Here is a 14,803-nt window from a genome sequence, read left to right on the forward strand (position 1 = left end):
GACAGTTCAATTGTATTTGAATAATTGTCTCCTAGATCCCATCAAGTAAAGAAATGTTCATTAGAAATAGCAATTTTGTAAAAATGACAGAATAGTATATTCTCCACTCCTAATATGCACAAGACAGAACTAGGTGAGATTGTAGCTACTGACATATTTTTGCTACAAAGATAAATTGTTGGGCATCAGTGATGATGCATAATGATGGATTGCTTTTAAGTAGGTTTCCCATTGGAAAATTATGCCCTAATGGTCACTTGTGAGATTTATGTTGGTTTACTAATTAACAATTTCTCTCCCAATTAACAATTTCTCTCCATCATATTGACCAATTTGTTTTTTTGGAGTACTTCTAGTCTTAAAAGTGACCAAGATCACCATCACTGTTTGTCCTTCAAGAGTCATTTCAGAGAGCACACAGCACACCAAGTCACACATCACTGCAAACATCACCTACTGTTCTGGTTTACAATGCTGTGTTGTAACCTTCGGCTTCTTTGCCTTTGCCTGGAGGGCCCTCTTTTCCCTCAGATTCAGGGCTCTCTTCTCCCTCTGCTCCCTTGGCTGGGGGGCCTTCTGCACCTCCTGCTGGGGATTTCTGTATTCTAGGCTTCCCTGGGGGATTGGGCCTGACATAGCCTTCCACCCCCATCTGGCTTTCACTACTGCTCTTACTACCAAGGGACTCTGACTCTTCGGCACTGGCCTTGCTCCCTTCAGTAGATCTCCTACTGCCTTCCTCAGCAGCTTTCTCCTGAGCTTCTGCATCTGTAGCATCTTCTGTAAGACCCCCCTCAGCTTCTTCTCCTTCAGCTGGTTCTTCCTCTTCTTGGGCCTTTGGCTCTTCTTCAGACTCTTCCGACGATGATGACTTCCGACGTTTCTTGGGCACCTTGATCAGTTCCTCAGGAGGGACGATCCTGCGGCCCAGTATGATGTTCTTCCTGGCCTTTTCTCCTTCAGACTCAGTGGACTCTGATTCTGACTCTGGGGTGGAGCTCTCCACCACTTCCGAGGGGGTCTCCTCCTCCTCCTCCTCCTCTTCTGACGTGGTGCTCTCATAGGTGCTCCACTCAGATTCATCGCTGTAGTCACTGTACTCACTGGAAGACTCTTCAGATTCCACCGTGCTCTCAGTGGCCTCCTCCTCCAGGGTCAGCGTCAGATAATCTCGATCTTCTACTCCAAGTTCTCTGCGCCATTCTTCATCTTCTGCCAACTCTCGAACTTTCCTAAATATCATGGGGAATATCCTAGCTCTCCTCCATGCCATATGAGCAGTCTCAGCTGCTGATGGTCCTTCAATGATCACAGGGACCTCCACAGGAGGCTCTCTAACTTCTGGTATTTCTGGTCTTTCCTGAAAATTATGAAAATGGCATTTATGATTGGATAAATGGTCAATATGAGAACTTGTCCCACATAAGTGAAGGAGGAAAGGATCTAAGGAGAAAATGTTTACACAAGAGATAGACCTGTGCCTAGAGAAGGAAAGTCAAATATGATTATGCCTTACCCTGCTCTAGGGTTAAGGCAGTCTTTAATGTATGTGATGAATTACTTTGGCAGGGTGATGAATCCTATGGAGAGCTTTTCAGAATATCTTTAAATAATTGAAAGAAATGCTGAAAAAATCATTTGAAGTTAATGAAAAAAAATTATTTTCCTCATCCAACTTCACAGATCCTCTGAATTCTATTCATAGACTCTTAATTTTATAAATCTTTGTTTATAGAGTCATTAGGAAGGTTGGTGAAGCCTCATGGTCAGTAGCAACATTCCATGAAATAACTTCCCTGGATCTTAGTTTCCTCATTTGTAAAAATGAGAAAGTTGTATTAGATGACCTGTGGGTCATTTTCTAGCTCTAGAACTATGATCCTATGAACTTCAAAGGAGGCTGTAATAGTTGCTTATCAGAATATTTATTCTTCAATTTGAATCTGACTGAAGTTATAGCTATATTCAGTTGTTGCCCTAAAAACAGCTGGATGAATTAAGGTTGTTGATATGACAAAATAACATAATCTGCCTGTATTAGATATGACTAGATTTCTTTACCAAACTGTGAAAGATATCTGTGAGATTCTAATCATGTTTGTATCACAGTGTCAGCTAAAAATCAAGTAGTATCATAGGAGAATTATTCATGGACTATAATATAAGCTCTTCAAGGACACTGTGGTCTTGTTTTTGTCTTTGTTCCTCTCAGTATCTAACATGGTGTCTGATTCTGTTGTATGAGTCAGTAATAGCCATTAACTTAGCCCATGGTAACTGCCAGGAAGACAAAGAAAGGCAAAGGCAAAAGACACCCTTTGTCTTCAGAGAGCTCATAGTCTATTTATTTTATGAACAATCATTTAGATTTTGCATAATAGAGCCAACTGTTATAATTTCTTTGGGAATTAAATGTTAAGATGTCCTTTTACCAGAAAGACAGTAGGATATAATAGATACTGGGGAGAAGGTGCTGATCTGCTTTTCTAGAAGAATTTGCCTCATCTAGAAATTCTCCTGTACTTATGATACCTCCATTCCAGTCCCTATTACAATTCCATTAACATAGGATCTTAGGAAAAAGAAAACTTAGTTGAGAATAGCATCTGAACATGGGAACACAAGACCTTTTAATGTCAAAGGAGATGAAAAACCATGCAATTGTTCTGCAAGGTTCAGCCTCCAAATAGCAAAGACAGTAGACTTACCTCCTCTTCAGGATAATACTCTTCCTCAGCTTCTCCTGCCACTTCACCATACTCCTCACCCGCAGGTGGCAGCAGCCGTCGCCGACTTCCATACTGGGGCATTTCATACCTGTAATAGAAATCTACAACTTTAAGCATCTTTTGCATCCTTCTCTTGATCTAGAGAATCTCTGAACTCTGCAATCGATATGCTTTCCAAATGGCCAAAGACCAACACATGCTGGCATGGGAATGTTCAGGGATGAGGACATATATGACCAGTTTCAAAACTATATTTTGGGAGTAAATGGAAAGACAAGAGAGCATCCAATGAACCAAAGTGCTGCCTACAGTTCAGGCTCTTTTGAAGGCACAATAGACTCATACTTACCATTCCACAATATTGTTTGCTGTGATGTTTTGCTTGAAAGACTGAATAGGTGTGTTTTGAAAAGTGACTTACTGAAAACAGTAAATTGGGAAGGTAAAATACAGCTGGTTTTTAATATATTTTCCATTCAGTTCTAGAATATATTTCCTACTTTATATAACTTAAATTTATTAATTTTGAGTTTGAATAGTTTACAAGTTTGTTTTTCCCAACAGAATATAAACTCTTTAAGAACAAGAGGTTTTGTTTTTTTCTTTCACATTTTTTTCCTTTTGTCTGAGAGCCCATTACTGGCTTAGAGCAGTCACTTAAAATACTTTGTTGTTGACTCAACTGACTTTGACTTCACAAAAAGGATAAGTGATGAACTCAGGAATCATACAAATGAATATTGATGTCTATTTCTGTCTCCTAATCATCTGGTCTCAATTCTATTTACAAAAATTCTCTTTACTAAAAAATAACTGGTTATAACAATTGAAATGACTTAGATATAGGAAGTCCTCCTTAAGAAGAATTTGGTAATTTGTCTTTTTTCGGGGTGGATTCGAATGACTGCCATCATTTAGCTTTCATAATAAGCATGAAATAGAGTTTGCACAAAAAAACTATATTTTTTTCTTGTTAAAGGAATTTAATTGCTCAGTGAGAGTCTGGAAAGGGAAGAAAAGACATAAATAATGGGTCAATGGCAGTTAAGAGGTTTCTCAAAATATTCCATATGAGCAGCTGCATATCCTGACTATGGAGGAAGTTGGTCTTTATTTATGACACTATCACCTAATCTTCTTTCAATGTCATTTCTTATTTCCTTTGAATTTTGCTTCCCAGTGTGGAATATAGGGTGAAGGACATGATGTTAAAGGTTAAATGAATGACTCAACAATGGTGGCATCTTTTAGCTAGGGAGCAGGATAAAGTAAGAATTCAGGTGTGGGTGGAGAGGAAGGGTGTATGCTCTTAAGTCCTCACAGCTAAAGGAAATTCCTCTGTCTCTGAAAATAAGGGATTCATCAGGGGTGTTAAGCTTGTTATGAATTAGTCAAGGGAACATCTCTCTTCTGTCTACATTGGCTCAAGACTTGAGATTCTATAGCTGCTTCCCATTCTAGTAGTGCTAAGAAGTGGGAAACACTTCATGTAGACATGGAGATGATAAAGACAGTCATAGTGTTGTGGCTTCTTAGTTTCACTATGAAGCATTTGAAGGAATGCCAAAGCTGAAGATTTCTATCCTTTCTTTCCCCAATGCTTTATACCAGAAAACTGTCATAATTCATCATAGAATAGAGCTAACTTTGGGTCCTCAATATCTTTGCCACTAGAACATTCTATTAAGTGAAAATTTATTCATTTTTCCATTAGAGATCTCGAGGGATTACTTTTTGATTATCATTGTGCTCTCAATGCTTAGCATAATACCTAGCATATGGTAGGTGCTTAAAAAGCTTTATTTTTATTGTTGGAGAATTTTCAAATATGGAACTAGGGATATGTCATCTTTTCCTTTACTTTACCCATCTGTACAACTTCAGAGAAACCAATTCCCTTCTGCATTTTAAGTGTTTAATAGAATGATTGATTACTATAGGCACAGTAATCAAATCAGTGATATCATTGTTTCAGGGAAAAAGTATAGATATTTAGATCAACTTACTTTCCCTGGCCACCACTCCCTTATGTAGGTCACCACTCCATCCTTCTCTCCTCTTTTCTTTTTTTAATCTCTGTCTCTCTGTTTCTCTCTCTCTTCCTCTCTCTTGTGTCAATGATTTTCATTGATTCCTTTAATAATCAAAAGGCTGGATTCAGGGCAACTTTTGTTTGCCTTCCAAACTCTAAATGATGACACAGTAAGCGTTCCGTGGAATGGGTACCCACATTGATAAGAATAATAAATTGCTGAAACATTAAATTTTTCCCAAGAAGATATCAGAAGTCATTACTGATGTCTTTATTTTCCATGGTAAGGTAGGCATTGAAGATGACATGGTTTCCTTCAGCAATGTTTGATTTAAAGTTATGAAACTAGAAAAAGTTCTGTTTGGAGAACTGACTATGGTAACTGTCTTTGAATCATAAGGACTTTCTTCCAATTTATTCTCTGACAGCATATTGAAGAACTGATATATGGGTTAACAGAATGGATTGTTCTCAATGACAAAAGAATGCAAGTTGGCCAACTTTTATCTTTAAAAACAAAAGAAAGTATCCAAGAACTGTATATTTAGACAAAGAGATACATTCTGGATTAGGTCTGACGGTCTCTTTAAGTTTTAGAGTTTTGCGGGGAGGGAGAATAACTATGCCTTATTTATATTTTTTTGCAGAAAACTCTGAGCCCAGGGTACTTTATAGTGAACATGGAATAAAAAAAAATTGGATTAATGGTCTGAAAAGGAAAGAAAACTAAAGAAAGGAGGCTTTTCAAGGGAAACCATCTCACTGTCTTGATCTGTTCTGGTTACTCAGATTTCCTTGTTTTAGGTGAGTGAGATGCCATCTTGGATTAAGAGTTGGAGTATTCTTTGTTTTATTTTTTGTCTTTTGTGCTCCTATTGTTTTGCAGAGAGCCTGGCACATGATATGTACTTAAAATGCTTGCCGATTGATTTACTGATTGACTTGGGTTGGAATCCCAGCCCTATAAATTACCATGTGACTTTGGGCAAATCATTTTCATGTCCTAGTCCTCAGTTTACTCATTTGTAAAATAAAGGGATTATTTGAGCAAAAAGTAACAGATTTTTTTTCCCATTGTTAAATCTCTGATCTGTTGATGTTCCCAGACTGAGCTCTCTGTGAAACTGAAGGAGGTAAAGTGTTTTCTGGGCTCAAAGCTCTCCTTTCTCCTTCTATAGTCTTATGCTTCCTCTATACTCTGACCCTTTCTGGGTCTCTTAGGTAGCATTCTGATGTCTCCCAGAGGTACTAAGGTTGAAATAAAGAAACAGAACAGAATTTAATTCAAAGCAAGAGAGCTGGTTTGAATTTGGAATTATTTTGGCAGCAAGCAATAGAGTTATCCCTGGGGTCCTTTAATTGTGTGATGCAAGGCAGGACCTCCATGTCACAGCCATCATTTTAAAGATAAGTTGAAAAGAGACAAGAAACTATGCAGTTCTTTTCTAAGAAAAGAAAATATTAACTTTTTTCTGCCAAAGAAATTAAAATAGAAACAGGGTTTTAGCAATCTTTTGGAGCTGGAAACATCAGTCAAGAGTGCACAGAAGGAAGAAAAATGATAATTTAGAACTAAGTCTTGGTGTTATTTTAATTCAAAACCTCAAGGATTAATGGGAAAGTCCAAACAGTCATGAATAGGACAGGGATAAGGGACTATTACTAATTTCACTAATACAGGGGGATCCCAGATGAGGAAATTCCTTCTACCTATGAGGGGTCGGTGCCATCTCTTCTATTTATAGTCTCAGAGAATTTTTTTTTCTTTTTTGGGTAAAATTCCAGCATCAATCCACTTGAGACATCAGGGTATAGTGAAAAGAACACTGGCAGCAAACCCAGAGCTCCTGGTCCAAACTCTACTTGTGAGATTTTGGGTAAGTTACTTTGCCTCTTTGAGGCTTCATTTCCTCATCCCTCAAGTGGGGGGAACTGGACTGAGGGGACCCCTAAAGGTCCTTGTTGATCTAAAACTACGATCCATTCCTTCTCAGATCTTCCTAAGAAGCCATTGTCCATGTCAAATTTTTTATCATCAGCAACTATGAAACCCGGCAATTTGAGTTAAATCAGTTTGATGTGCTGGTAGTTAAGCACTTTGGCCTTTCTATGACTGAACATTTTACACGTCATACTTTGAGGTATGTTGTGTGACTTATTGGCCCTAGCAAGGAACTGGTGCCCAATAAACACTTGATTAATTCACTAAGATTATATACCCCATTGTATAGTAAAAGATCATTTATTGGGGCCTTCTTTTTGAAGTGGTAGTAAAAGCAGCATGATTGAGGAACACAGTTTTTAGGCTTGATTAATCAGTTGGCATATATATATATATATATATATATATGTACATATATATATATATATATTCTGAAGGATCCAATTTTTGGTGTGGTGTTTATTTAGAGCTTGGAAGAAGATCCAAGTTAAACAAAGCCACTATGTCTAAATTTGTTCTTTATTTTGGAGAGAAAAAGAATAGAATAAAAGACTTGGTTGGTAGATGCTCAAGCAATATTCAAAGGGTGGATCTGTGATCTCAGATCTTATTAGTCTATTGGTTCATACAGTTATCTGGGAGTCTTTTGGGATATGAAAACATTTTGTACAGCAGTAAGTGCATAATTATCTCTTCTGCCAGTTCTCAAATCACCTTAATTGTGAGGACTAAAAGGAGTTTATTTCTGATGGAGATTTGGTAACTTTCTTTGTTGGGGGAAAAAAATAAAATAAGTAAAGAAGGTATCTGTAGAAGAGCTAAATCATGTTTTATAAGTTCTAGAAATAGAGGATTTATAAGGATGGGCCTGATAAATTCTCTCTTTGATTCTTTGAATCTCTCACCCTTAAGAATTCCCCCCAATTTGCCAGGTTCTACAAAAGACAATATACAAAATTTAAAATAAATAAGGGGCCGCTAGGTGGTGCTGTGGATAGAGCACTGGCCCTGGAGTCAGGAGTACCTGAGTTCAAATCTGTCCTCAGACAATTACCTAGCTGTGTGGCCTTGGGCAAGCCACTTAACCCTATTTGCCTTGCAAAAAAAAACTAAAAAAATATAAGTAAGTAAGTAAATAAATAGGTAGGTCCATAATTTGTATAAAGAAAAGAAAGTTAATCAGATTTTTTCCCCTCAGGACTTTAGGTTTTTAAAGAGTGAATGACTTATCTCAGAGAATTTGTACTGAATGGCCATTTAGATTGGATGACCTCTTGTCTCATTGATAAGATTCTTTGATTCTGAGAAGGACAAATTGGTAGCAGTGATATAAAATGACAAGAAGAAATACAATTTGCTGCTCTTCTATGTTACTCATTGACAAGAAATAATAATAAGCCAGGTGACAGAATAACAGCAAGGTCTAGTGTTTTGTATTTCCCAAATAAGCTCTAACTTCCCTGGGCAGGCCGGCCCTTACCTCTGATGCAGAACATCACCTTCAAGAAAGAAACAACAAACTAGAAATTAACTATCCTAAACACTGCAGATTAAATAGCACAAAAGTTCACTCTGGGTCTTATTAAAATGTCAAAGCAAGACAAATTTTGCAAGGAGTGTTACTAGCCAAAAGAGGCATTTCATCTTTTCCCGGGACCTCAGGGCTCTTTGGTTGACTTTTTAAATAACAGTGAAACAGAGGAATACACACACTGTATACCTTTGATAATCTGAGTCTTCCTTCAGGGCAGTGGACATTGATTATCTTGTGGCCGGTTTCAAATAATTGCAAATAACTACATCTCTATTTTCATAATGGAATGGCTTTGGGGATTACAGAGGAGAATTTGTAGAATATGTATTTTTCCTACCTGAGAAAAGTGGGAGTATTTTAGGATTCAAACATATCTCCCCCAGGGAATTTCCAGACCATTTTTCCTAATTAAAAAACTCACACAATTCTAAAATGGTACATAAACATACATGCACATCCAGAGATCAAGAAATACATACATGTCCGCATGCATATTCACACCTATACACATGCATGCACGTGTGGATACTGTATGCACATGTGCACATACTTGTGTGGCTACACACATACCTCGACACAAAAATACATTCATATATGATTATAAAAATAAATGTATCTATATATGTGTATAATACACATACATGAACACTTACATGTATACTTACATATATTTATATTTGTAAATGATCATATGTATGTGTATATGTGAGCACGGATGTCCCTCACAGTGCCAGCTTCAGGCTTCATTGGCACATGAGGTGTTTCCAAGACAGAAAAGTTTAATGTCAAATGTTTTATAAAACTTAAAGGAGCTCTCAGGCAGCAGACCAAGGGAACCTTTTAATTACATTTAAGGAAAAAACAAACAAAAAAATGGCATGGTGGGCTTCTTTCATTCTTTTGTGTAACCATCTGTAAAGCTTCACCATTAATATTCCACACACAGAGTTGATTAAAAGAGTTAAATGATCACAGTTGTCCATGTGATAGGAAAGTAACGAACGATCAAAATGAAGATTTATTGCAAGAAGATGATGTGTGACTTTCCAAAGCGTACTTGAGTTACATCACATTTGGGTTCATTTATCCCTCTCAGCAATCTTGGTGGAAACACAAAGTTCAGAGGCAGGAGCAAGACACTCAAGCCCATTCATCTTAATTGCTTTAGAGTGGTCACAACAGTGGAGATTAAAACTGTTAGCAAGAATGCTGGCTTAATCCTATCATCAGTGACATTTAGTATTGGAAATAGACCCACAATGTATATCATGGACTACTCCCACAACTTTGCCGATATTTATAGGGATCATAAACTCTTTAAAGACTTCAGCAGTATAGAAACCATTTCCATATACTTCATTTGTCCTTTTAAAATAAGAGCCCCACCTAATATTGTATGAGGGTAATTAAATTGTGCCTCTATAAAGCAATTAAAATAAAAAAAAACCTCCTCAGGTGTGTTTGGTGACGTAGATAATCCTACAGATCTTTTCATTTCCAAGGAAATTGTTACACAGTCATCTCTTATTTTCAGGAACAACTAAATACATAAGGAAAGCACGTATCTTCAGCAAGTGTACGTGATTTTGTTTTTTATGTACCATTTTATTCTTTAAAAAAATAAAAAATTGAATCCAGCTAAAACACAAAAGAAATAGATAAGAGAAGAAAGTATTTGAATGGTCTAGATATTTTTCCAAATGATTTATTCACTTTCCTCTGAAACTTCCATAAAAACCCTGAAATACATTACAGTTACTTCTGTTGCAATCTCTTACTGTTTGCAAATTATTTATTTTGCACCATATTTGTTAATAATAGTCCATTTTAGTTTGGGATATAGATATATGACCATCAAAATGTGACCTTAACATCTACTGAGAATTCTTCCACTATAAAGAAATTTCTAAAAAGCTAAAATTATATGCAAAGGGACATTCTTTGTTTAATTTTTCAAGAGATTCATTTCTCAGTTTTATGTTGTTGTCATGAGATATTCAATGAATATGACCTAGTCTGTGTGGAAATGAACAATGTAGACTTTTTAGTGATGATGTATATATTTTTAAAATTAAAAAAAATGGCCAACAAAGGTGCGCTGGACTAGATTGAATTTCAGGACCTTGGGATTCTCCAGTCTTCCAGCAAAAAGAGTACTTTCTGTTTGTTTGCTCTTCAAAGACCAATTATAAAAAAATAAAAAGAAAGATTTTCTTTGGAAAGGAAAAGAAATGATAAAATATATATATATATATATATATATATATATAATATTTATGAGTGTTATTTATGGGCGACAAACTCATGAATTCCTTGAAAAATGGCAATATGGTGATTGAGGCAGATCCCAAAAATAAAAAATAAGATCTTTTGCATTTCACATAGTTCTTGCTTGAGATTAACATAAAATGCTAAAAAACAAACTAATGAAGGTTCAAATGATTTCATTGTCAAGAGAATACTATTCAGCTTGGGAAGATTAGATGATTTTTCTCAAAAGGCTTATAGAATTATGAAAAAAATCCTTATGTGAGTCTTGCAAAAAGCAAACTATCATACATATGAAAAGCTGGCAACAAAAATGTCAACTAAAGTTTTGAAATGAGAGAGGAAAAACAAAGAAACAAAAAAGTCATATTTAGCATTCAAAATTTTACCTGTAAGTTTTGGCTAAAAATAATTTCATGTGGACAATGAATGGAAATGTTTATAAAACTGTTCAAGTGTCATTTTGTCATATCATTAGTTTGAAAATCTGGTTTGTTGGCCTTCAGGAATAGGAAATAATATGAGAATAGATACAGAGTACAATAAATCAAACCAAGAGAATCATTTAGCTGAAGACCACCATAATACAAATGGATACAAATCTTAAGAATTCTGATCAATGAAATATTTGTCTTCAGACACCTAATGATGATACATTCCCCCTATCTCTAGAAAGATAGACGTTAGACTTGAGATGGAACATGAGATAAATTTTCAGACATTGTCAAAGTGTTAATTTATTTTGTTTTTCCTATACTTTGTTATATAAGTATTCTGATGATGGGAGTGAGTCATTGGGAAGTGAACGAGACTGAAAAAAAAGTAAGAAAAGCTAAAAATGTTGCAAAACTAGACAGGACAAAGTCAAAAGAAGTGCAGAAGGGGGCATAGAAAGACACTGGACAATTTTATTATTAATTTTTAAAATTTCATATGTGCTTCAAAAATGACTATACAAAGAGAAGTTCACAATTTCACAGTCTTTTTCTCTTCTTGGTTAATTTGTGTTGGTTGACAGTGATTAAGTTCATAAGAGGAAAATATTTTTTAAAAATTTAAAATGGCATTCATGATGGACAATGAACATAGTAGGTGGTTCATAAAGAATTGACTGAATGAACAATTTAAAGGACTTCTAGAGGAGGATTGTGGTTTTTCATTTATTTTATGCAAATAGTTATTATGGTCTGACAGCGAAACTCTACAAAATTTCAAATATTTTCTCCTATCCTTTCTCCATTTAGGGGAATGTTGGAGCTAATTTGTACTGACTTTCAAGAGCTAATTGTTAAATTTTGTCAGTGTGAATGTTTACTCTTTGGAAATTAAATGCTGAAATCAGGACTTGATTCATTGTTTTGTTGATTGCTAAGGCTTAAATGTGAAAATTGCCTATTAAAATTAAATTGCCTTACATTTTGGCCCTGTTTTTAATACATGTTCTTTGACTTCATGCCTTTTTTCCAGGCTGTCTCCTTGGTCTGGAATGTATTTCCTCCTGACCAACTGTGCTCAGAATTTTTAATATATATATATATAGAAAGTCTCTCCCCATCTACTTTGTTCTCAATATTGTCTATGCCAATTCATATCTGGCCACTGGACCCAGAGGTCTCTAGAGGGCAAAGCGAGGCTGGTGACTTAGCACAGCCCCTCCTCACTTAAGTCCAATTCACACGTTTGTCATGGTATCACCTCCTTGATGTCATAGTCTTCTTAGATAATAAAGGACACACATATTATTATAAAAAGCCTCAAGTGACCAAGTAAGTAGTTTTATATCTACATCTTGGCACCCTTCTACCCATTCAAATGTAAATGACTTGAGGGCAGGAACACCTTTTGGAATCTTCCTAGAGAATAATTTTTTAAATGACTCTAAGAAATATACAAGGAATTGGATTAGAGAGGTATCCATTAAACAGTTAGACATATTTGGAACTCTAACACCTGTCAAATCCCTTTATTGGTAAAAATTTGACTTATTATTTAGACCTATAAAAGGGAAAATATCAAGAGAAAAAGTGGATTCCAAAGGTCTAGTTCATTTATAAATTTAGGACCTAAAATGGAAGATAAGAACTTCCTTCAGACATCGTAGATGGTGATCTCAATGTTTGCCAGTGTTTGAATGGAGGAAGGCAGTCTTGTAGGAAAATAGATTTGTCATTTTCTGAAATATGGCAATGAAATAGTTGTGGGTAAATAAAGAAAAATTGAGAAACTATTCAATTGTATTGCACATAGTTCTTAAAACTGAAGTAAAAATGGAAACGCTATGAGAGAGAAAAAGAGAGAAGTTCCTAAGATAGTTTCTCATTTTTGCACTTCAATGCATGTGGAAAGAGCACAGTATTTGAGTCAGAAACCCTGAGTTAGAATCCTGGCTCTGCCACTTAACTACTTATATGGTCATAAGTCTCATTTGCTCAGGGCCTTAGTTTCCTTATTTGTAAAGTGAAGGGATTGAATCTCAAAGGCTTTACTTTCAGTTCTAAATTTCTGTGATCACTTACATTTTCAGCACCTCCTTTTAAATTTTATTGTTTAAAATAAGATTAGGTCCATATTTATACAAAGAATCTGATTGAGCCAGACATGAGCACCTCAAATTCCCCCCATCACACCCTCATGTACTGTTCATTTTAGAGAACAAGCTAATTTAATAGAACTGACATACTTAATGGGAGAACTTAAATTTTAGATTAATGAAATCAGCAGTAACTGAATTCATACTACATAAATCTTTATGGACATTTATAAACCTCCTCTTGATAACACTGACTGGAATTTCTTTATTGGACCTGAAGGTAAGCAAATATTCTCTTTGATGGGAAATCTTACCATGAAATATTAATTAAGAAGAGGCTTGAATAATGTGAACAAGCAAAAAGCCCAACACATGTTAAAAAATCTGCTGAAATAATCAACTGTCTAAAAAAGGCAACAACTGAAGAAAAATTTTAAAGTGAAAAAAGTAAAAGTATATCAAGGAAGGGACAAAAGGAGGAATGCTCTACTCAAAGTTATTAGCACATTTGGAAGACACCACTCAACCCAAAGTAAAGAATGATCTTTTATAGAAACAGAGGATTCCATAGGATAGTAACTCGGACTTACTTTGTAGTTATCATTCTCATCATCCCTTCCATTTTAAAAGCATATAACATTATACTAAGAACATAAGATTTTCCTCCAGGTAGGTTAAGAATTCTTCATCTTACAATTAAATATAGAACAAATCAGACTATTCTAAAAAAAACAAAACGATCTCTTTCCAGATGCACATGCATAGAAGGAAACATATCATCTTTAGCTTTAAAAAAAAGAATGAAAGTCAGCTCCTTGTCTGAAGACCCCAGGTATCCAAATAATAACCAAAAAGTAAACATATATAACTACCATACTGATTTAGCATTTTGCAAAACAAGACTCCTAGGGAATGTGGACATATATCTGTGTGTGTGTGTGTGTGTGGGGGGGTGCGGTGCATGGGGATAGCTCAAAAAAAACTTTTTGCATTATACAGTAAAATATAGAACAAAGAATGCTGTCCTCTATAGATAGCTAAGCAATACAAAGTGAAGAAACAATACAGAGTTCATAGAGGTGATGTTAACCAAAAGTCCTTTAAAGTTGACAGGGAGGATCGAACAGAGAACTGGGATCAATCCTTGAGAAGGGACACCAATCTAATTATCTTTGATGCCCAAACTTACTCTCATGAGTCCAATGTGATTGTCAACCACAGAGTCAAAGATGGTAACACCAAATAGTAGAAAAAAACAGCATTAGAGTGCTGTGGATTGAAAGAAAATTGGATTCTCAAACTCTTCAGCAACACAGCCAGAGTTCTGTTGCATTTCTTCAGTTGGGGTTCCTGTTTGGGGTGGCTTAGGTGTGGCAACTGGTTTGAGCTTGGAACCCTGTGGGGGTGGGGGTGGAGGTTTTTGGTCTATGTGACTGTACATATTTGCTACCGACTTCTCGATGGCCGCTAGATTAGGGATATTTTTGAGAATGCCTTTCAGTTCCCTTCGGGGGCCTGGACTTGGGTCTGGGACCACTGGGGAAAGCTGTTTACCCAAAGAGTCCATTTCCATGGCAGAGGAGAGCCTGGAATGAGGAAAAACAGCTGAACTGGACAGAGAGCATGATAGAATGGGTGAAGCAGGAGGTGGCAGTGGTGGTGGTGGTGGCAGGGGGGGAGGAGGAAAAGGTGGAGGAGTATTGGGAGGATCTGGAATATTTTCTATTATTTTCTCCCTTGTCCTAAGGGACAAATAGTGTGGAGGATT

At 36.1% G+C, this 14,803-nt stretch overlaps 1 protein-coding gene and 1 long non-coding RNA gene across 4 annotated transcripts in view; one reads left to right on the forward strand and one right to left on the reverse strand.

The window, feature by feature from the left end:
* Positions 1–298: 298 nt before the first annotated feature.
* Positions 299–14,803, reverse strand: part of PCDH15 (protocadherin related 15) — a 2,110,989-nt gene continuing 2,096,484 nt past the window's right edge. Inside the window, exons 36-37 of the mRNA XM_074232276.1 lie at positions 2,709–2,817; positions 299–1,360 (exon numbers count right to left, since the gene is read on the reverse strand). Coding sequence (XP_074088377.1) covers positions 467–1,360; positions 2,709–2,817 — 1,003 coding nt within the window. The 3' untranslated portion in view covers positions 299–466. The remainder of the gene's footprint in view (positions 1,361–2,708; positions 2,818–14,803) is intronic.
* Positions 4,955–14,803, forward strand: part of LOC141520620 (uncharacterized) — a 62,367-nt gene continuing 52,518 nt past the window's right edge. The window contains exons 1-4 of one of the 3 annotated variants that reach the window (XR_012477684.1): positions 4,955–5,049; positions 5,409–5,565; positions 6,547–6,638; positions 6,756–7,002. This is a non-coding gene — a long non-coding RNA (uncharacterized LOC141520620). Of the gene's footprint in view, positions 5,050–5,408; positions 5,566–6,546; positions 6,639–6,755; positions 7,003–14,803 lie in introns of those variants that run through there. The other 2 variants (XR_012477683.1, XR_012477685.1) reach the window with 2 other exon arrangements.

Source organism: Macrotis lagotis, chromosome 4 (genome assembly GCF_037893015.1).
Source record: "Macrotis lagotis isolate mMagLag1 chromosome 4, bilby.v1.9.chrom.fasta, whole genome shotgun sequence".
NCBI classification, from domain to species: Eukaryota; Metazoa; Chordata; class Mammalia; order Peramelemorphia; family Peramelidae; genus Macrotis; species Macrotis lagotis.